The sequence below is a fragment of the Rhineura floridana genome, chromosome 9, assembly GCF_030035675.1.
Source record: "Rhineura floridana isolate rRhiFlo1 chromosome 9, rRhiFlo1.hap2, whole genome shotgun sequence".
NCBI classification, from domain to species: domain Eukaryota; kingdom Metazoa; phylum Chordata; class Lepidosauria; order Squamata; family Rhineuridae; genus Rhineura; species Rhineura floridana.
In genome coordinates this window covers 111,659,779-111,683,133 of record NC_084488.1, presented here as the reverse complement: position 1 = coordinate 111,683,133, position 23,355 = coordinate 111,659,779, and the positions used below count along the sequence as shown (strand labels likewise).

At 43.6% G+C, this 23,355-nt stretch overlaps 1 protein-coding gene across 5 annotated transcripts in view; it reads left to right on the top strand.

Annotated features, from left to right (window-relative positions):
* Nucleotides 1-23,355, top strand: part of FRAS1 (Fraser extracellular matrix complex subunit 1) — a 416,443-nt gene that overhangs the window by 309,443 nt on the left and 83,645 nt on the right. For all 5 annotated transcript variants that reach the window (XM_061583287.1, XM_061583284.1, XM_061583285.1 and 2 more), the window contains 7 exons: nucleotides 915-1,031; nucleotides 6,843-6,957; nucleotides 8,280-8,417; nucleotides 10,327-10,359; nucleotides 12,038-12,169; nucleotides 13,501-13,626; nucleotides 15,334-15,581. In XM_061583287.1, the coding sequence (XP_061439271.1) occupies nucleotides 915-1,031; nucleotides 6,843-6,957; nucleotides 8,280-8,417; nucleotides 10,327-10,359; nucleotides 12,038-12,169; nucleotides 13,501-13,626; nucleotides 15,334-15,581 (909 nt within the window). The remainder of the gene's footprint in view (nucleotides 1-914; nucleotides 1,032-6,842; nucleotides 6,958-8,279; nucleotides 8,418-10,326; nucleotides 10,360-12,037; nucleotides 12,170-13,500; nucleotides 13,627-15,333; nucleotides 15,582-23,355) is intronic.

The following is a 23,355-nucleotide window of genomic DNA, read 5'->3' as shown; positions in this document are numbered from 1 at the left end:
GGGTTGTTTACAATAATATGAACAAAGATAACATAAATGGACAGTATTTCCTCATAATGTGTCTGTTTCTTGCTCTTTTTATGAATTGGAACTGTTTAAACATTTTAAATGTCTGTACTCTCCCTGGCATTATATGATCAAGGGTGGGCTAGGAATTTTCTAAATAAATAAATAGAGTTAATTTTTCTTTGGGGGAAAAATGAATCCATATAAATTTTATATCATTTCATGTAAATGTTTTGATAAATTCCTTCTATAATTACTTTTTCACCTTTTATTTATTGAACATATTTACATCTCGCCTTTTTTCATAAGATTAGGACAGCATAATTATACAAGCAATATACTCTGTGAATAATCTTTTACACTCTTAAAAAGTGAATGAGAAAATATTTTGTTCACTGACTAAAAATATATACCGATTAATAAGAAATACTTGTCTGTTGCTATAAGTGGCCATCTGACACTCATCAGTGAAGAAATGCAAAGTCCAATCAAATTAATCCTATGTCTGGAGATGAAAGCAAAACATTTTGAGAGTTATGTCAACCTTCTTGGTGATTTACTGTAGATGGGACAAGACAGACCAACAGAAGCTATCTCTTGATTAAATACTTAACATTTTTGCCCCTTGGTAGCAAAGGTTGGAATGGATGAGGAGAGAGATTGTGCTATGGATATAAAACATTACAACTGTGTGTTTGTTGAGAAAATATTATGAGTTGGTTTATTCATATGTCCTTTCTGCACAGAATGTCTGTTTAGCCTGTAGGAAATTATGCTGAAGATATTTTTAAAAGGCAGCTTTTGGAGATGTAGTTTTGGTTTTGAAATTACACAATAAAGTTTGGAGCTGCATCTATTTGGTGTGATGTATAACATTCTCATTCATTTTTGTGATGCCACATTTGCAGGTATCTAGTACTGCCATCCCTCAAGCCCATCTGGAGACCCACATGCTCAACATTGCCATTCTACCAAATACCCCGGAGTCCTCCATGCTCTCCCTTGGGTCTTCTTTCCATATGACTGTAAGTCCAACCAAAGGCAATAAATATAACTGCATTTCCCCAAATATTGATGTTACTTTATTGAAACACGTTGAAAAGAAACTGCTCTTCTGTATTTCCTGGTTTTATCCATTTATAAAGACATTTCTGAAATTAAAGCTGCAATCCAATATCCACTTACCTGGGAGTACATCATCGAAGCCAGTGAACTCAATGGGACTTTATATTTATAAAATTGCACTGTTGTCACTGGTTGCATAACTTAATTCTGCACAATCCTAAATGGATTTTCAGGTTACTTAAAGTGAATTCTTGAAAAATATTATTTACAATGTAGCCAAGATGCCATTTAGGTAACTTCTGTTTCTACTCTCCCTGCGGATGTGGATAATGTGGATTAGTCATCATAGGAACATAGGAACCTGCCTTATACTGAGTTAGACTAGTGGTCTATCTAGCTCAGCAGGGTCTCCAGGATCTCAGACTGGATTCTCTCCTAGGTCTACCTGGAGATGTTGGGGATTGATGAACCTTGGGCCTTCTACATGCAAAGCAGGTGTTCTATTGCTAAGTTGGGGCCCTTCCCCAAAGGAACACCACTATCAGTGGCCAGCAAACTGGCGTTACACACTGAGTGGCTATTGTTACAAAACAAAGTGGTGCTTTCCTCAATTCCCATGAGACACTTCACCTGTTTTTTATAGCACGGTTGATGTTATGCAAAACAGGCAGAGCTAGCAGCTACAAGTGCCAACAGCTCTGAGAGATAAGCCTGGGCAAAATATGAGTACAAAAAAGGTATACACAATGTCAGTGTTGGTTGTGCACCAGGTTCCATGAAATATGACTCCGTGGATTCTGGTTGGCACCTGTGGGGGTATATTAAGGTACCTGAGTCACTCATCTAAAGATCCTCCTCAAGAGCTGAAAACATCACAGCTTCAAACAACTTGGGGGTCAGTTGTGTGGGAATTACTCTCTGTAGCATGCAATAGTTATTTCGTTTTGATCCTTTTATGAAGCAAAAAATAATGATAGAAATGTTGGTTGCTCAGGACATTTCTGAGCTTTTATAGCAAATTGCTTGCTGTGGAATTTGGGGGTTTAATGAAATATTATGCCTTACTGATTGGATTTTGCATGCTTTATGGCTGGGTGTGTGCGCAAAGGGACCATGTTCATAAAATGGACTGGGTTTCAATCTCACCTTCATAAAATGGACTGGGTTTTCTGCATTGTCATGATCCCTTTCTAAATTCATGTGTGAAAATCACTGTGTGATTCCTTTCTTAATTCTTTCTGAATTAGATTGGCTCCTGCATGCAATATGGAAGATGCTTATTTATTTTATTTATTTATTTTATTCAGCTTATATCCCGCCCGACTAGCAAACAGCTCTCTGGGCGGCAAACATAGAAACATATACAATAATAAAATTACAAGATCAATATAACAAATATAAAAGTACATCATCTAAAATACCAATTACAACATTTACATAAATAACTTAGATTAAAATGCCTCAGAGAAGAGAAAGGTTTTAACCTGGCGCCGAAAAGATAATAGTGTCGGCGCCAGGCGTACCTCCTCGGGGAGACTATTCCACAATTCGGGGGCCACCACTGAGAAGGCCCTAGATCTTGTTACTACCCTCCGGGCCTCCCTATGGGTCGGGACCCGGAGGAGGGCCTTCGTAGTAGACCGTAGTGTACGAGCCGGTTCATAACGGGAGAGGCGTTCCTGCAGGTATCGTGGTCCCGCGCCGTATAAGGCTTTATAGGTTAATACCAACACTTTGAATCTGGCCCGGTAGCATATTGGAAGCCAGTGCAGGCGAGCCAGAACAGGTGTTATATGCTCAGACCGCTTAGTTCTTGTTAGCAGTCTGGCCGCCGTATTTTGCACTAGCTGTAGCTTCCGAACCGTCTTCAGAGGTAGCCCTACGTAGAGCGCGTTGCAGTAGTCCAAACGTGAGGTTACCAGAGCATGAACCACTGATGTAAGGTCCTCCTTACTCAGATAGGGACGTAGCTGGGCTACCAACCGAAGTTGGTAAAACGCATTCCGTGCCACCGAGGCTACATGGGCCTCGAGTGATAGGGAAGAGTCTAAAACAACTCCCAAACTACGAACCTGATCCTTTAGGGGGAGTGTAACCCCGTCCAGGACAGGGTATGTATCCACCATCTGACCAGAGAAACCATCCACCAGCAGCATCTCAGTCTTATCCGGATTGAGTCTCAGTTTGTTAGTTCTCATCCAGTCCATTGTCGCATCCAGACAACGGTTCAGCACATCGACCACCTCACCTGAAGAAGATGAAAAGGAGAAGTAGAGCTGCGTGTCATCAGCGTACTGATGACAACGCACTCCAAAACTCCGGATGACTGCACCCAACGGCTTCATATAGATATTAAAGAGCATGGGAGACAAGACCGAACCCTGCGGGACCCCATATTGGAGAACCCACGGGGTCGAGCAATGTTCCCCAAGTATTATCTTCTGGAGACGGCCCGCCAAGTAGGAGCGGAACCACTGCCAAGCAGTGCCTCCAACACCCAACTCCGCAAGTCTCTCCAGAAGGATACCATGGTCGATGGTATCAAAAGCCGCTGAGAGATCAAGGAGAATCAACAGAGTTACACTCCCTCTGTCTCTCTCCCGATATAGGTCATCACACAGGGCGACCAAGGCCGTCTCAGTGCCAAAACCAGGTCTGAAACCCGACTGAAATGGATCTAGATAATCGGTTTCATCCAATAGCGCCTGGAGCTGGTCAGCAACCACTCGTTCCAAGACCTTGCCCAAGAATGGAACATTTGCCACTGGTCTATAGTTGTTAAAGTCCTCTGGGTCCAAGGAAGGTTTTTTCAGGAGTGGTCTCACCGCCGCTTCTTTCAGACAGCCAGGGACCACTCCCTCTCATAAAGAGGCATTTATCACTTCCTTGGCCCAGCCAGCTGTTCCATCCTTGCTAGTTTTTATAAGCCAAGAGGGGCAAGGATCAAGTACCGAAGTGGTTGCACGTACCTGTCCAAGCACCTTGTCCACGTCCTCGAACTGAACCGACTGAAACTCATCCAACAAAACATGACTAGACTGTGTTCCAGACACTTCATTAGGACTAACTGTCATAAAATGGGAATCTAGGTCCCAACGAATGCATAAGATCTTATGCTGGAAGTGCTTAGCAAACTCATTACAGCGGGCTACCGATGTATCTACCATGTCCTGTGGGCCAGGGTGGAGTAGCCCTCGGACAACTCTAAAAAGCTCCGCTGGGCGGGAGAGAGATGACTTAATAGTGGCGGCGAAATGTTGTTTCTTCGCCGCCCTCACCGCACCTACATACCGCTTGGTAGAAGCACAAACCAGCGCATAATTGCATTCGTCGGGAGTTCGTCTCCAACTCCGCTCAAGCCGTCTCCTATCTTGCTTCATCGCTCTTAGCTCTGGAGTATACCAAGGAGCTGTATGAGCTCTACAAAGGAGAGGGCGCGCAGGAGCGATCGTGTCCACTGCCCGGGTCATCTCTGCATTCCACAGATTAGCCAGGGCTTCAACAGGAGCGCCAGTCCTATCAGCCGGAAAATCCCCCAGAGCCCTTTGAAAAGCATCAGGATTCATTAGTCTCTGGGGGCGGACCATTTTAATAGGTCCCCCACCCTTGCAGAGGGAAAAGGCCACTGAAAGTCTAAACTTCAGCAAGCAGTGATCTGACCATGACAAAGGGAGAGATGTAAGCCTTCCCACATCCAGATTACTATCCCCATGTCCAGTAGTAAAAACAAGGTCGAGAGTATGCCCCGATGTATGTGTTGGGCCACTAACACGTTGAGACAGCCCCATGGTTGTCATGGCGTCCATGAAGTCCTGAGCCGCCCCAGACAAAGAAGCCTCGGCATGGATGTTGACATCCCCCAGTACTATTAGTCTGGGGGACCTCAACAATATATCCGAGACCACTTCCGTCAGCTCAGTTAGGGAAGCCATTGGGCAGCAAGGTGGGCGGTACACCAAAAGAATTCCCAGTCTGTCCCTCTGGCCCAACACAAGGTGCAAACACTCCAGACCCGTAACTGCATGGACATGGTGCTTGGTGAGTGAGATGGAACTCTTATAGACGACAGCAACCCCACCTCCCCGACCCTCAGATCTCCCATGATGCTGAACCAAATACCCCGGTGGGCAGAGCTGGGAGAGACTAACTCCACCCTGCTCGCTCACCCAGGTCTCAGTTATGCATGCCAGATCGGCTGCCTCATCCATAATCAAATCATGGATGAGGGAGGTTTTATTTTGTACCGATCTGGCATTAAGAAGCAGCAACTGGAGATCTGAGGGTTGGCTGAGAGGACAACCAACAACCCTGCAGATATGAGAGGGACCGGAACAAGGCACAGCCACTACATGTCTGGGCCGCGTTCCCCTTACCTGGCATGTCCCTCTCATAACACCATACCTCCCTCTGCCCGTCACTACGGCAATTGGGGCCCCCTCTAGTCTCCCCACTTGATAGAAAGATCTCTTCCCCAGGCACATTGTAAACTATAATACAAAAATACAAACAACCATATATACAAACATACACACTCACACACAACACACACTCACTATACAACCACACCATTCAAATTCAGCCAACATGCTTAGTGCCAAGTCCCCTTGTAACAAAAAAACAAAAACGAGTTTGAATGATTTACACAGAGAGGTTAAGTGAAGTGTAGCAAAATTCTAACTTTGTCGTGCTTTCGACTAGATGGGTTTCACAGAAGATTTCTGATTTGAAATCATTCAGTTTATTCATTCGCAACACTGACATATAACTCCCTAGTTCTGTACATAAGTGCCTTAAGAGGCGGACCTTCTATCTAGGATAATTCAAATTGATTATAATGCTTCTTACTGCCATATTTTGCACCACGATATTGTTAATATGATGTTTAAATGAGAGTTTAAATTACCTCCTCCTGCCACCCTTGCTGCTTCTCTACTCCCAGTGGCCAGCCACATGCGTGCGTGCGCACGCACACACACACACGCTACCAGTGTTTCCTAGTTCAGAATCAGTTGATGGGTTACTGTTGTGTGCATTTGGGTGTAATGTGCAGTTTATGCTTTAGCCCCAATGTGTACAATAAAAAAATAAATCCATGTTATTCTCTCATGTTCTCAAGTGCTTGCCTGACGGGGGTGTGGGGACCTTTTCAGTTCATTAAGATTAAGAAGAGCTCTGTTGGATCAGGCCAGTGGCCCTTCTAGTCCAGTATCCTGTTCTCACAGTGGCAACCAGATGCTCCAATAGGAAGCCCACAAGCAGGACCTGAGCACTGTTCCCTCCTGGTATTTAGAAGCCATAAATGTTCAAACCTCTGGGTTGCTTGGTTTGGTTTTTAAATCATTTGGGTTTTGCTGATACTGTTATGCTTTGTGACTAATCCAAGGTCATGCAACACAGTGTTTGTTAAGTAATGGTTAGTATTAGTACTGAAAATCTATTGGAAAAAATTGTAATATATCAGCTGTTCCTTTAATTTGCCCATTAGGGTTTTTTTTAATAATTTTATTTATTTATTATTTAATTTGTATCCCGCCCTTCCACCCAGCAGGAGCCCAGGGCAACAAACAAAGTGCTAAAAACACTGTAAAACATCATAAAAACAGATCTTAAAATACATTAAAACAAAACAGCTTTAAAAACATTTTAAAAAAAACAATTTTAAAAAAGGGTTAAAAACATTAAAAAACATATTAAGCATAATTAAGCAAAAACTTAATTCTCCTAAGCATCCCAGTCTCGGTGTCTGCCATATTGCTTCTTCATTTTTTCAGGCTCTGGAAGATCGCGTGACCCCTATAGAACCACATCATCTCTCCTTTGTCAGCTCGGAGAGTCCAAGTGAGAAAGTCGTGTTCAACGTGACTGTACCCTTGCCACCAAATCAAGGCAAGGCAACTTAATAAAAAAGATGTTGTGTTATTGTATTGATAGTTTTATTTATTTATTTATTTATTTAAAACATTTCTATGCCTCTCTGTCTTCCTGGAAAGCTCAGAGCGGTGAACAACTCTATAATAAAAGAACCTAGACAAAAATACCTTATAAAAACAAGACATACAACCATAAATACAAACTTATATGATAAGGTTAAAATAGTAAAACTATATACAGTAAAATAAACAACATCATTACTCCATAGTCTCTCATGGTCAAGAAAGTTGAAACCTGGAGGCTGGCAAAAAAGCAGCAAAGAGGATGGGCTGGTATTCTGGCACTGAATCAGGCCCAGCCTGGGAGTATATTTATAGCTTAGTCAGCTCAGGGAAGACCAGTGAGCTGTCTTTGGGTGAGGCCATGGTGGAGCCTAAGGATGAGAACACTGCTTCTTTCCCTTTGTTTTTGCGACCCACTAGTCATGGCGAACTACTTAGGCATGTATCTAATTGGCTCAGGTCAAGCTAAGTTATTTTTCCTTAAAATTTGGTGGAATTAAACAGAGCCAATCTGAATTAAGGGCACCCTTCTGGCACCAGGCATGATGGTTGTGAGGTATTGTGGCAAGGCTGGAGATTCTGCAGGACACAGTGTTGGCATTTTGGAACTACCTGTTGGCAAGGCACCTGGGATGAACAGCACGCCCAAGCTGCTGTATAAACAACATGGGGAAGTCAAGCAAAGGGGAGGCAAAGAACAGTAGAAGCAAGGAGCCTGCTTTGTGAGGAGTGATAAAGGCCCAGTGTAATCCCTCCCCCAGGAAGTTACCAAACTGGAAGGCAGATTTATTGAGCTGGGGAGTGGGCATAATGAAAGCTTTGACCGCTGTGATGAGTCAACCCTCCTCAAGCCCACATTGAGGTTAGTAAATATTTTGCTCTCTCGGGGATTGCAGAGATGCTAAATAGGCTCTGAGCAGTCTCATCAGACAGGGATTCTTCTCTGAGTTGGAGATTAAAATCTGAGCTGGAGAAGAATTCAGGGAACATAATGTTCATCTCGCAGTTGAAGCAAAATTACAAGCTGTCAACATGTATTTACAAACTCAGAAGAGTTGATCTCAATGACATCTCTGCTCATCACTAGTGGTACTAGTGTGCAGACCAGAGGGTTCCTGGTTTCAAATCTTATATAAATTGGATGGTCACAGGCTGAGATACAGTGAAGACACCAGCGTCATGTATGGCATTATTGGAGGAGCAAGATGGCAGGCTTGGTAAAAACATAACATATGCTCTGTGTTTAAAACGAAGTCTTCCTCTCTTTCTCTCTAGGCATTGTGGAACATAGGGATAAACCACTGTCCCCAGTACAGTACTTTACACAGGCTGACATCAACCAAGGCAAAATCATGTACCGTCCACCCACTGCAGCTCCACATATCAGAGAGCTGATGGAGTTCTCCTTTGCTGGTAAGAAGCTGTTCCAGCTGAGTAGCTCTGACAGGAAGTCGCTTTGGGGATCTCCACATAGCAGATATTTGTCATTCAGTTGTCATTCTGTGCTGTAGCTTGCAGTATAGACCAGGACTTCTGCCCCTTCAATAGATGCTAGTAGATAAAACTAGTAAAATTCAGTGCCTTCTTCCTTGAATGCTAACTTTCCATATGACAGTACAGGGGAGGATTTAAGCCTGCAGTCCATGCCTACAGCTTAAAGTGATATAGTCCTTCTCCTTGGATAGCTAAATGTTGCAGCAAATATGTGTCAAAGCCCTGACTGCTTTTACAAGAGAAATTGTGATTCCAATTTGGAACAGAGAAGCTGGCCTTCCCTACCTGTTGCCTCTCCAAATTCACTCTTTGTAAAGGGCTATTTACCCTTGCAAATGTGATTGGTATCCTATGGGTATGCGTGGAAGCAGCTTTGGGATAAGTGATTTCAAGGAAAATGTGCATGGTTAAGCAGCTTGTCTTGCGATTAATTCCACATGTTTCTGAGTAACACTCAGTTAGGCCCCAAAGCAGCCTTTCCCAGCCTGGTTTTGAACTACAACTCCCATGATTGGCCATGCTGGCTGGGGCTGGTGGAAATTGTAATTCAAAACATTTGGAGGGCACCATTTTGGGGAAGGCTGCCCTAAGAGAACCAGAGTATCATGTTGGATTGTCTTCGGAGTTTATGCAAGGAAGACAGAAGTTCAAAGACCTGCTCAGCATCAAAGTCCCTTATATAAAATCTTGTACAAATCTGTGTCTTTTCAGCCGTTACTTTCACAGAGTAGTGGTGAGAAAAAACAATATGTAAAAGATATGTTGTGAGTTTTCCTTTGTGATAGGGCTGGAAAGTCATCTGGATCAATTACTCAACAATGCTTAGAATAAACAAGGCATGAAATTAGTACTAGGTTGGTCCCACATAGGGTGGTGGAGCTTGTTCCACATGCAATATTCTGTGTATGAGGACTTCCATTTACAAGGGGAAAATGAAGAAGAGTGGGTTAAGCATGGGCACCTCTTGTCGTGGACATTTCATTCCATTTTGTTAAAACATCATCCTTCCCATCGGCAATGCAATCAACTCATTACAATGCCTCTCCAAATGATGTGTGGCAGTTGTGATGATCTCATTTATTGGACTTCATGTTCCAAGGCAGTGAAATCTAAAAGCAATTATATTACTAAATCATTGGATTTTACCAGGACATAAAGTTACCAGTTCATGAAACTCCCTGACATATTATCAAATAATTTGAAGCAGAGGACATTGACATGGCTCTCTCTTGGGTATATTACAATATAAACAGCTGCAATTTTTAGAAGTACAAAGGAAATGAACAAGCCAATTTCCCCAAATGGGCCTGTGAAATGAGAAAATGGCTCTCGTTTCCAGTTTACCGTTGTAACCCAACAACAACTGGAAGGCCACAGGTTAGCCACCCCTCAACTAGATGCAAGAGATAAGATTTAAGGCTTGGGCTCAAAAACTGTGGATAACGGCAGTTCCCACAAATATTTGTGTTGGTTATTGAAGCTTCAGGGGTTATTGAAGGCCCGATGAGCAGCTCTTTTCTGCCACCTTCCTCAAGTGGTCAGGGCTGCTGGAAGGGGGCACAGCAACTTGGAATGGGCTGTTTATTTGCAAGAGGAGCTGAAATTCCAATAGATCTTGGCTCAATTTGTAAATATGCTCAGTGTTCCAAATTTAGGGAGTTTGTTAATCTCTCTCTCTCTCTCTCTCTCCCCAACACACACACACACATTCTGAATCTCGGCAGCATCACTAGCTGAAGTGGTTTGTAGATCAAATGAGTTGACGCTATACTTTGTACACATTGATAACCATTAATGTTCTCTTTTTATATTTTAATTTCCCCTCTAGGTCTTCCAGAATCAGTGAGCTTTCATTTTACAGGTACACCGATCATGTATCTTTCCAGGTCTTTTACCTGTATAGTATGTTGCTACACCTGTTGTTTTAAAAATAAAAAAAATTAACTTCCAATATGCAGGAATCATAAGGTGAAACAGCATGCATAGCAAGCAGATCAAAGTATGTGGAAGTCTGTGTCATCACCAAACATTGCCAAAGTAGTGGTGGGCATTTACAGGTGAGAAGTGGTGGTTGCAAGGGGATGCTTAACCCTTCCTCCTCCTCCTCCTCCTCCTGTTTTCCCCCAGCATCCTTCTCTTCACAGCTGTTTTTCTCCGCAATGCACCACATGCATCTGGCTAGGGAAAGGAGGATGCAGCAAAATGTGGCAAGCAGGAGAAATGTTAAGCACTGCTTTCTCAGCTGCTTTTCTGCTGCAGAATCCCCCCTATTCCACTCCAGCGCTTTGCAGCTGTTCAGCGGCAACCTGGATTCCAGAGCTAGTTCTGTTCGCAAATATGGATTTCTAGATTAAAAAAGTAAAGTGCTGACTTGACATATATAGATCCTTTTCCTGCAGATGATGGGGACAGTTATTTAAGGGGGGAAAGGAAAAAAAGGTCCCGAGTAAGGGGTCAAGGATTAATTTTACTGAAGTTAAGATAGCCCTTATTTTATTCTATTTTATTCTATTTTTAAATGATTACACTTTATATAAAAGTGTAATTATTATAACAGACTAACAAGATGTTTTTTATTATGAAGGCAAAGGGGGAGCAGAGGGTGGATTTACACACAGTGTGTGTATCCTAGATCAGGGGTTCCCAAACTGTGTGGACCTCCAGTGGCCCAGGAGCTTCATTTAGGTGGTCTGCGGTGTGTCTTTGGATTTGTGGTTGAAGATGGGAGATCACATCCATTGCATTAAACATTCATATTGATTTTTAATTGTATGCTTACTGCTTTTATTTCTTGTATTATATTATATTGCATTGCAATTGAATTCTATGGAAATAAAATAAGAAATAGAAGAAGCAATAAAAATACAATTTAGAAATTTACAGCATCCAGCACTGCACGTTGCAATTGCTACGACAGGCAGAAAAATCATTAAAGGGTCCGCCAAGACCTTCAGCAATTTTCAAGCGGTCCAAGGGGAAAAACATTTGGGAACCACTGTCGTCGATGATGATGATGATTGTTGTTGTTGTTATTAAATGGTATTCTGCCTTACCATCAAGTTAATGTCCAAGGTGGTTTATTTCAAACTACTGAAAGGGGGAAAATCAAACAACGTATGTCAATAAATACACACATCAGAAAGCAGCAGTACATCACACCTAACCAAGGCTATTGGCAGTTAGAACCCATCAGAGGCTTTGGTGAGTGGAACTACCATCAGCTGATGTCTAAAGGATAGTAAAGTGGTAAATATGTTTGGGGAAGGTGTTCCACAGCAAAGGCACAACAGCAGAAAATTTCCTGTCCCTGGTACCCACCCACCTGAACTCTGAGGGTGTGAGTACCCAGAGCAAGGCATAAAGGTACATTTGTATAGGATGTAGTCTTTCAGATACCCCAGTATTTTTAGGTCAAAACTGACACTTTGAATTGCATTGAGTCATTTATTTCACTTGCAAGTACAGGAGGGCGGAGTTTTTTCTTTTTAAAGGTCTGGTTCTTATATATGACGAGTTCATTTAAATGATTTTTCTTTTAGTGTCAGATGGAGAACACACAAGTCCAGAGATGACGTTTACCATTCACTTGCTCTCCACTGATGACCAGCCGCCATTATTCCAGATCACTGCTCCAGTCCTCGAGGTCAGCCAAGGAGGCAGAGCCACCATTGGTAAGGAGAAGGAACAAGAAATCCAGCAGACCTCAGCTACAGTCCACAACTTACTTGTAATTCATACACATTGGCTTTCACTTAGGATCTTTCTGTAAATTACCTGGTGGCAACTAGAGGAACTAGATGTTTGGTAGAAGAGGCCTGGGTCTGAGACAGTTTTTCAGGAGAGAGGGAAGAAGAGAAGCTGGGAAACGTTTTCTCATCTGCCACTTCACTTTGGTACTCCCCTTTTCCAGCTGCTCTCCTCCCAGCCATGTCTGAAATCCTAGCTGGCAAAAGCAGGAAGTACAGGAAGCTGCCTTATGCTGAGTCAGACCGTTGGTCCACCTAGCTTAGTATTGTCTGCACTGGCTGGCAGTGGCTCCTCAGGGTTTCGGGCAGGAGTCTCTTGCAGTCCTAGCTACAGATCCTAGGGACTGAACCTGGGACCTTCTACATGCTAGGCAGATGCTCTACCACTGAGCTACAGCCCTTTCCCAGGGGAAGGCTTAAACAGTCCTCCCTCCCCTGCTTCTCCGCTGCAAATCGTGTCCTGTCTCCCGTGCTTTATAGATGTCCAGTGGAGAGTCAAGTTTGTTGACAAATATCTCATTCATCCTCTGGCATCCAGTCGACAGGGATCTGCAGCTGTCACTCTCTGATGAGTGTACCTGTATGAGACCAGTGTTTCCAACCATGAATGTATCTCATTCGCACATTGTTCGTGTACACTTATAAAACTTTAGGCATATATCTACAAACACAATATACTATAAACTGTCCCTTACATTGAATCCATAACCTGGGCTGTGTAATGTGCAGAAACTAAGAACGTGGTATTTCATATATTGCCTGGTCACTGAATGTGTTCTCCACTTGGACCCTATGCACATTCACTGGCAAGTGTGGGAAATCCTCATATTTTTCAGCATTGCACGGAGAGAGTGCATGTTAACTGGACTATATGCAAAATCCCTTTTTAATAGGGGTTGTTAATATACATGCACTGTGTTGCTCAGTGAATTTGCACCGTGATCAGTGTTTATGCACATGCACTTTTTATGCACAGCTTACATTAATCCCAACATATATATGATTTTTGCATTTAACTGTCGTTTTGACATCTTTCAGAATCTAGCCAAATACTCTGTCTAGGGACTATACTATAATATATTGGTTCTGTTGCTTTAGCATTGGTGGATGATGTACCTCTGTTTATAGCGCTGCTTTTGTGTAATATGGCTCACTCTTCTCCCTTTATAACCTGCTTATAAACTGTTACCCTAGCTTCTCTGAGAGGGTAACAATCCAAATAAATCCATTTTGCTTTCCCCACCTGGATGGTTTAGGGATACAGTTGACAGTGAGCGATGTGGACACAGCTCCTGAAGACCTTCTCTTTGAGGTGGTGGATCCTCCTCACCATGGAGCTCTCCTTAAGCACAGCTCTGGATTCCTGAACCGCATGAGTGCAGGTAGGCTGAGCAGAACTCGCAGGCCTTTGGGCACGTGTGATCTCTTTTGTACGCAAAGATACATTGCTGTGTAACGAAGAACACGTGACGTGCAGGGCAAACCAGGCGTGCTTGTTTTGCTGCAAATGTATACATTCATTGTCTGTGCGTAACAGCTTCCTGGCCTTTGTATTTGCGACAAAACAAAACCCTTGTGACACAGTTCACACGTGTTTTCCTACATGCAGCTTGTCTGTGAACTCCGAAAGAAGTCTGAAAGAAGAATCACTAGGACCGGCGTGGGGACCCTCAGACCCAGGAGCAAATGCAGCTCTCCGGGCCTTACCGTCTGCCCATTTTCAGTCTGTGCCCCTCCCTGGCCCTGCTCCACACCCTCCTGGAGAGTTTTTGCCTACCTGGAATGTGCCTTTGAACTCAGTTAATGATTCTCCTTTGCCTGGATGCAGGAGAGAAAGGAGTGTGCGCGTGTCCAGAAAGTGGCCTACTGCACAAAGATCAAATTTACACTTGTCGTTCCCAACCAAGCTTGCCTCTGGCCCTGCCCATCATTGGCATGTGGCCCTCAGATGGTCACCCAGAAGGGAATGTGGCCCTCAGGCTGAAAATGGTTCCCCACACCTACTAGGACAAAACGCCCTTGAGAGGCGTAGTTTTCTGAGTGGCAACTGTAGTGGCATTTCCCAAGGACAGTTAAGGCCTTCCTCTCATCCTTTTGGCCCTTCCTGTAGAGTGAGCTAGGACACCACACAGGCGGAGGTCTCTGTCTCTCTCCTTTCCTCTCCTCACACCAGGACCAGAGTGCTGCTGCTCCTGGTGCTTCCTCTGTCACTGGCCCAGCTGAGTAAATTGAGTTTAAAGGAGATTGAGGCTGAGGAATCACAGGGTAGAATGAGAAGGAGGGAGGGGACCTTTCAAATTGGATTGGATTGGAAAATAAGCCAAGCTATTTGTTTTTTTTTTAAAAAAAATTAAAAGTAGCTCTGCTTATTTTCCATGCTGCTCCAGGGTGAACGAGGGGGAAGCTGTTCATCTCTGTTCTTTACTGCTGGTGGCTAGCTGAGCCGCAAGATGGCCATGTAATCTCTCTGCTCTGCTGTCCCCCAGAGAATACCCTCCTGCACTAGTAACTCACTGTGATGCCTGCTTCTACCTGGAGGGTCTCCCATCACATGCTACCCTCCTACTCTACAGCTAAAGAAGAGGTTCTTGAGAAGTACTTTCTCCTGATTGATTCGGATGGCCCAAGTGCCCTAAAGAGGCCTCTAACAGATAATATTGCACCTGGACAACAAAAAAACGTGAGGTCGTCTTGTGCAGATTTGGGACTCAGTACACTGAATCTCTGTGCTTTACTGACAGTGTGCTTTCCAGATTTGATTCAGTGGGCATGCTCAGAATTCACACATGTTCAGTTCAATAATCTGAACCCAAGCTTTATTTACTATTAAGGCAGAAGCTTAGGGCTTTTCTGGACTATGTTCTTTTGACCTTCACTTACTTTTCTGCACATTTAAGGAGTATGCATATTCGTTGTAGCCCTGAATTAAGTATGTGCCTTCACACTGCATTGAAGCACAACATGATTTGCAGATAGGATGTATATTTAGGCACATTTCTGAATCTACTAAATGGGAATCGTAGGCTACATAATGTAAACAGCATGATGTAAATGAGAAATTCCTGGTTCTGATCTTTCTTTTCGAGAAGGCGATACCTTCACATATGAGGAAATCACCAGGAATGCTTTGCAGTACATCCACGATGGCTCATCCTCAGCAGAAGACACTGTGGAGATTTCGGTAACTGATGGCGTTACCAGAGCAACGGCTGTGCTGAAAGCAGAAGTCGCACTGATGGACAGTGATGGGCCCAGGTTGGATCCCAGCTGCTCCCTCACCATCACGGTGGCTGGTAAAAGCTCTGTTGTCATCACCCGGTCCCACTTTGCCTATACCGTAAGCTACCATTTGTTTCCAGCTTGGTTTACCTCTTAGCCTTTACATGTCCCAGTATATCAGCCTTCCCCAACATGGTGCCCTCCAGATACTTTGAGCTGCAACATGGCTGGGCTGGCTAGAGCTGATGGGGAGTAGGAGTCAAAAACATCTGGAAGGCATCAGTTTGGGGAAGGATTCAGTGTATACTGGTAGCTTTGGTATGTTCATATGAGTCTGTAAACATTGGGTTTTAAGTGGCAACAAAACTGTTTCAGCCAGTAGAATAAACTACATCACTTCTTATTCAGCAATTGGGCGGGAGAGGCCGGGGGTGGAGACAAATGTAGGATTGCCAGTTGGCCAGAAAGGGGAAAAATAGCTTGGCCCGCCCCTGCCCTCGCAACACAGGTTTGTTAAACAGGAGGTGAGTATTTTCATGCCATGGACTCTAAAGTGCTGAGTCCCTTGGGGTAGGGACATACCTTCATCATCACTATTACTATTACTATTGATGTAGTGCATCCTAGAGTTAAAGGGATTGCTATAGGCCCCACTTTAAAAGAAGGCAAGTCTGTCTGTCTGTCTGTCTAATTTGATTTATATCCCGCCCTTCCTCCCAGTAGGAGCCCAGGGTGGCAAATAAAAGCATTAAAAACACTTTTAAAACATCATAAAAACAAACTTTAAATTTTATTAAAACAAAACATCCTTAAAAACATATTAAAGCAAAACATCTTTAAAAACATTTTTTTAAAAGAAGCTTGAAAAACATCTTTTTTAAAAAAATGTCTAGAGCCATGGACGTCCCAGTGGAAATGAAGTTCAGAGCAATGTTTGGCATTACATCCTACTTATAATAAAATAATAAATAAAATTTTATTTATGAGTAGCCTATCTGGCCGAATGAACGACCACTCTAGGCGACGTACATAACACAATAAAATACAATATAAAAACAATGAGGACCACAATCAATAATTAATCTAAACACCACTCTTCCAGTTAATAACAGCATTAAAAGCTAATCTACCCTGGAGATCCCGTAGGCCTGCCTGAACAGCCAGGTCTTCAAGGCCCGGCGGAAACCTATCAGGGAGGGGGCATGGCGAAGATCGAAAGGAAGGGAATTCCAGAGGGTGGGGGCCACAATCGAAAATGCCCTCTCTCTGGTCCGCACCAACCTAGCTATTTTAACTGGTGGGACCAAGAAGAGGTCTTGTGTGGCTGATCTCGTCGGGTGGCATAATTGGTGATGCTTGAGGCACTCCTTCAGATAAACTGGGCCGAAACCGTATAGGGCTTTAAAGGTCAACACCAACACCTTGAATTGGGCCCGGTAAACAACTGGCAGCCAGTGTAGATCTACCAACACTGGAGTAATATGATCACGGCGACGGCTGTTCTTAATCAAACGTGCCGCCGCATTCTGTATCAGCTGTAATTTCCGGACCGTTTTCAAGGGTAACCCCACATAGAGCGCATTACAGTAGTCTAAGCGGGAGGAGACCAGGGCATGTATCACCCATGGGATCAGATGGATAGGAAGGTAGGGTTGCAGCCTCCGTATTAGATGTAATTGATACCAAGCTGCCCGGCTCACTGCCGAAATCTGAGCCTCCATGGACAGCTGGGAGTCAAGAATGACTCCAAGGCTGCGGACCTGGTCTTTCAGGGGTAATCTTACCCCGTTGAACACCAGGTCTATATCTCCTAACCTTCTCTTGTCTCCCACGAGTAACAGCTCGGTCTTATCGGGGTTTAATTTCAGCCTATTCCCTCTTGCGTTATAAAGTGTGTCAAATCAGTGACGATGTGGCTGAAGAAGACAATGTCTTTGTAATTTTGGAAAGTTCTGGCATAAATTCAAGACCTATGTCTTACAAAGCTCCTCGGTCTTCTCTGGGAGCTGGTACTGTGCTTCCATCCTATCATAAAGACAGATGGTTTCAGATGGCTCCTGTCCATTTCCTGATGTTTGTTTTTAAAAAGTTAGGAGGGTGATAATGTAATCTCATATAAGTCATACAATGGTGTCAGACTGCGATGCGTGGAATGGCTTTCACAAGGTCTGAGGGATTGGTCAGTGTTACTTATTTTTATCCTTACAACAGCTGGTATAGCACAGTAGAGAGGAGAGCCTGGCTGGGAGTCCAGAATCTGTGAGTTCAAATCCCCGCTCGTGTCTCCTGGGTGTCAAGGGCCAGCTAAAGATCACCCCCACAGTGAGTGGCTCAGGGGTTACATGCCCTGCCACCTGTGCAGCCATGGGCAAGCTGCATAGTCCCAAGGAGCCCAGTTGCCCCCCAGCTGGCAGTTGCGGACAAGGAAGGGGCTGGCTTGTGCAGCTGTGGCAAGCTGAGCAGGCCCTAGCCAGCTGGAGAGGACTAGCCTCAGAGGGAGGCAATGGTAACCCTCCTCTGAATACCACTTACCATGAAATCCTTATTCAGAGGGTAGCCATAAGTCGGGATCGACTTGAAGGCAGTCCATTTCATTTCCATCCTTACAACAAACTTGTGAGTCAGATAAGGGCAAGAGAGCCAGTGTGGTTAGAGTGCTGGACTAGGACCTTGGGAGACCATGGTTCAAATCCTCACTCAGCCATGAAGCTCACTGGGTGAGTTTAGGCCAGACACAATCTGTCAGCCTAATTTACCTGATAGGGCCGTGAGGATAAAAATGGGGAGGAGAACCATGTATGCCACTTTGAGCTCTTTGGAGGAAAGGTGGGAGATAATAGAAATAAATAAATAGATAAAAGAGAGTGAATGGCTCAGATCACTAAGTGAGTTTCATGGCTGAGCGAGGATTGAACCATAACCTCCTCAGTCCTATTTGAATACTCTAATTGCAATATTGCAAAGTCAGAGAAAGGTATGTGTGAGGAGGCAAGAGCACACAGGAATGTCTATGACAGGAAACAGCAGCAAGCTGGAACCCCTTAACCCTCACCTATACATTCTTGTACAGGACAGGATTTGTCGCATGACTGAGTCTGGGCTTATCTGATTTAGGGCTGGCTCCTGCAGGCTTGGCTTATTCTTCCTACAGTTCCCCTCTTTAGCAATGAGATGTGAAGATGTCCACAGGCTGGTTGACATCTTCCAGGGCTGAGGCCCTAGCATTAATCTGAGTCCACTTAGAATCATAGAATAGTAGAGTTGGAAGGGGCCTATGAGGCCATCAAGTCCAAACCCCTGCTCAATGCAGGAATCCACATCAAAGCATCCCCGACAGGTGGCTGTCCAGCTGCCTCTTGAATGCCTCCAGTATCTGAGAGTCCACTACCTCTCTAGGTAATTGGTTCCATTGTCGTATGGCTCCAACAGTTAGGAAGTTTTTCCTGATGTTCAGTCAAAATCTGGCTTCCTGCAACTTGAGCCCATTATTCTGTGTCCTGCACTCTGGGATGATTGAGAAGAGATCCCGGCCCTCCTCTGTGTGACAACCTTTCAAGTACTTGAAGAGTGCTAATATCTCCTCTCAGTCTTCTCTTCTCCAGGCTAAACATGCCCAGTTCTTCCAGTCTCTCCTCATAGGGCTTGGTTTCCAGTCCCCTGGTCATGTTTGTTGCCCTCCTCTGCCTCTTGATTCTCCCCATCCTGTGTACTGGTAAAGGAAACATTTCCTAAGGCTATGTTAGGGTGTGAAGGGTAGCATCCCTCCTGCTACTTGAGAAATGTGACTCTTGGCCTGTTTTCTCTGGCGCTGCGAGGAGCTGCTAACAAAATCCAGGCACGTAGCCTGGTCTCTGTTTGCGTTTTATTATTCAGAGACAAAAGCTGATCTTGAGCCAGCAGCTGCTTCCCAAAGCCGTAAATGTGTGAGTGAGACCGCTGTAATATAAACTACTGTAATATAAATTACTCTGAATGCTCTTACTTGGCAAAAGTTTTAACCTTTTATACCGTGTCCTGCCTACAGCTGCCAAAAAGTGGGGGAAAGAATGTGTTCTTTATTTTTAACCAGGTGTTTTGGACCGTGCATGTAGCACTGAGGTAGAGATGAAGTGCAAAGGTAAAATGAAAATTAAGCTAATCCCAGAAGTCAGGTATTAAAGAGGCTATTAAGGCTCTTTAGTTTACTGGCCCACCATGGAGGCAACGAGAACATGCTTAACTATGTGTGGAACAGGCTGCTCTTAACAGTAAACTTACAATGACACAGATTTCACTCTAGTTCAGGAAAGAGGAACCTGTGGCCCTGCAGATGATGCTGGACTCCATCTACCCTCAGGCTCAACCACTGTGGCCAATGGTCAGGGATTATGAGGGTTGTAATCCAACAATATTTGGAGGACCACAGGTTCCATACCTGTGCTCTAGTTTAATGGAGCAGGGGGCTGTGAGCGTGTGTTATTTCCCAAGCCCCTTGAGCAGAAAAATTAAGTGTTTTCTGTGGACCTTTAACAAGCAATTAATTTCTATAAAGAGAGCTTGCCAGGGCCAAAGCTGCAGACCCTTTGTTTGCTTCTGGACCCTATATATATGGCGGCTGGCTGTGAAGACTGAGTGAAATGTGGGGAATGCACACTGCACATGTTCGGAGACACTGAAACTGCTCTCTACCACTGAGTTATCCCCACACCAACATCAAAGGCTGAATTAGGATAATTTAGCATCTTTCCACAAATCCTGCATTGCTTTTACATTTCTGCATTGCCAAAAACTGGTGTGATGGAGCTTGGGGATGGGTTGGTGGGGGGTGGGAATGGCAACTGTTCTGCTCCAGTATCAGAAGGTGAGGCCTTTTGATGCCAAATTATGTGGATTTAGCCCATGGGGGTCTGAAGTGTAGAGCTTCTGATGGTAGATCAGAGCTTGGAAGTAATTCATTACAAGTAGCGAATTACTTGTAATTCATTACTTTTTTGAGGAACGAGTGGGTAATTCCTTTAAATTTTGATTATAATAGGACTAGGAGTAATTTTATTACTTTTGTGGAGTAATTGTAATGTTTCCAGCATTACGTTTGGGCATTACTTGGAGGGGGGGGGAAGCAGGGCAAGTCTTCTGCTCCTCTAATTTGTGGATGAAAATCATGTGCCCTCAAACTGGGCTTCTGTGCAGCGTCGCTCTTCCCTCATGTTCTGTGGGCGGGGAAGAGGCAACGAGGGAGGAGGTGGAGAGTGAGATAGGGTGGAGTGGAGAAGACAATTGTTTAAAAAAATGGACGGTGGTGGAGAAGAATGGAGTGGAAGGAAAAAGGAGCCAGAGGGCAAGAACATGGATAAAGGAGGAGAAGGAGGCAGCAGCAGAATGAAGATAAAGAACTGTGGAAGTGAAAGATGACAATGTGTGTGTGTGTGCGTGCGTGTGCCACCCTCTGGCTACTGTGCTGCATTTGCAGTATTTTAACTTTTTTGCATCTCAGGGGAAAATGTTTGCTTGGGTGAGTGTCCCTTCGTTGGTGGCAGGGCTGGGTCCAGGAGGTGGTTAAGTGAGACAGATTATGCTTGCTGGCTGAGTGGGGGCATTTGCATTTGGTCTGACGTGCAAAGATCTGAGTAGTGGCCTCTGCCTCCCTCCCCATCTCCCTTACCAACGGAAAGACCACCATTGCTATCTTATGGATAAAAAAGAATTATTCTATCTCTGTATGTGTGTGTTTATTTTTAATGTTGTTTTAGGCTACTTAGATGTGCAGCAGCCAAGGCCAGCACCTTGTAGGTGTTTTTTTTTTAAGTAATTGAAATGTGATTACATTTGAGAAAAAGTAATCAGTTACTTTCAGAGCAATTGTAATTGTAAATGATAATTACTACTTTTTTTGGGCCATGTAATTGTAACTGTAATTTATTACTTTTTAAAAGTAATGTCCCAAGTTCTGTGGTAGATGTAGGGCTTAGACTTCCACCCTCTCTAGTTCTATGATTTTATGTCAACCCCATGTGGTGCTCTTTACAACTCAATCTTGTGTCAGCATGTTGTATTTTCAGGACTTTATATAACACAATGCTTTAAAAAAAACTCACAGGACATACCAAACAATTTCCCCCAAAATATCTCCTCATCCTGCTCTTTAAGGATTTACATTACAAACTAAAATAGGCTTGCAGCTGACACATTGAGGTTGTTAGCAAAACCCTTTATAAATAACTGGATTTTGAAAAATGACAGAACAAAAGTGTTCTGGATATGTAAGGGAGTTCTGAACTTGAAAAGTATTAGGGCTAACACCCAATTAGTTGATTGGGTAATGAACAAAGGAGATGCACACGTTGGTATACACATGTAGACACAAGCTGTTCACGTTGTTGTTGTTATGTGCCTTCAAGTTGATTACGACTTATGGTGACCCTATGAATCAGTGACCTCCAAAAGCATCTGTCATGAATCACCCTGTTCAGATCTTGTAAGTTCAGGTCTGTGGCTTCCTTTATGGAATCAATCCATCTCTTGTTTGGCCTTCCTCTTTTTCTACTCCCTTCTGTTTTTCCCAGCATTATTGTCTTTTCTAGTGAATCCTGTCTTCTCATGATGTGTCCAAAGTATGATAACCTCAGTTTCATCATTGGAGCTTCTAGTGACAGTTCTGGTTAAATTTGTTCTAACACCCAATTATTTGTCTTTTTCGCAGTCCGTGGTATGCACAAAGCTCTCCTCCAACACCACATTTCAAATGAGTTGATTTTTCTCTTATCCGCATTTTTCACTGTCCAACTTCCACATCCATGCATAGAGATCGGGAATACCATGGTCTGAATGATTCTGACTTTAGTGTTCAGTGATACATCTTTGCATTTGAGGACCTTCTCTAGTTCTCTCATAACTGCCCTCCCCAGTCCTAGCCTTCTTCTGATTTCTTGACTATTGTCTCCATTTTGGTTAACGACTGTGCCAAGGTATTGATAATCCTTGACAAATTCAGTGTCCTGGTTGTCAACTTTAAAGTTACATAAATCTTCTGTTGTCATTAATTTAATTACTTTAATTGAATCTGCATAACTTTACATGTGAATAAAACATTAGTTCTGAAAAGTATTCTTCATTTTAGAACAAGAATGGGGACCCTGTGGCCTTCCGGGTCCATCCAGCCAGCATGGGCAGTAGTCAGGAATGGTGGGAGTTGTCATCCAATAACATTGGGAGGGCCACAAATTCTCCAGCTCTGTTTAAGATGTACACATGTTTCACAGCAGGCACCATCTCATAAGAGCCCTCACCCCCATAAGAGGGAGAAGCAGTGATGCTTCTTCAGAGAATGACTACCAATGGATTTGTCAGTAATTACATTTTTTAAAAATTAATGTTTTCCAAAGTTGGCTACCTGATTAGGGGTATCTCTTTTTAAGTGATCAAAATAATTTGAATCAATCTCGCAAATTTGTTAACTAAACATCCAGTGGATTCTAGGGTTCCTCAGACTTCGTATTCTGGCCCAGTCCTATGAACAACTTGGTAAGATTTACTACCAGTAACTGCCAATTACAGGCAGGACTATTTTCACACTGTACTAGACTGACAGTTCCGTGCCCAGGTAATCCAATCCTGTTGTGCCTAGAAAAGTGGAATACTGTATGAATATGCAAATCAGAGGAGGAAATGGCACAGTTTCTCTTATTTTGCCTAATTGGATCTGTAATTTTCAGTATTTGCACAATTTATTCTGCTTCTGCTTGTCATGGGGCAGAGCAACAAAAGGGAAGTTTCAAAATGAGCACAGCAGAATAACACAAGTGATTGAAGGAGGTTTATTCCATACTGATTCTGCTGTCTTTTTCAAAGATCCCAAATAATAGAGTCCTTCTTTGCACCTGTACCTTTTCCTGTTCCTCTAATTTTAGCCAATG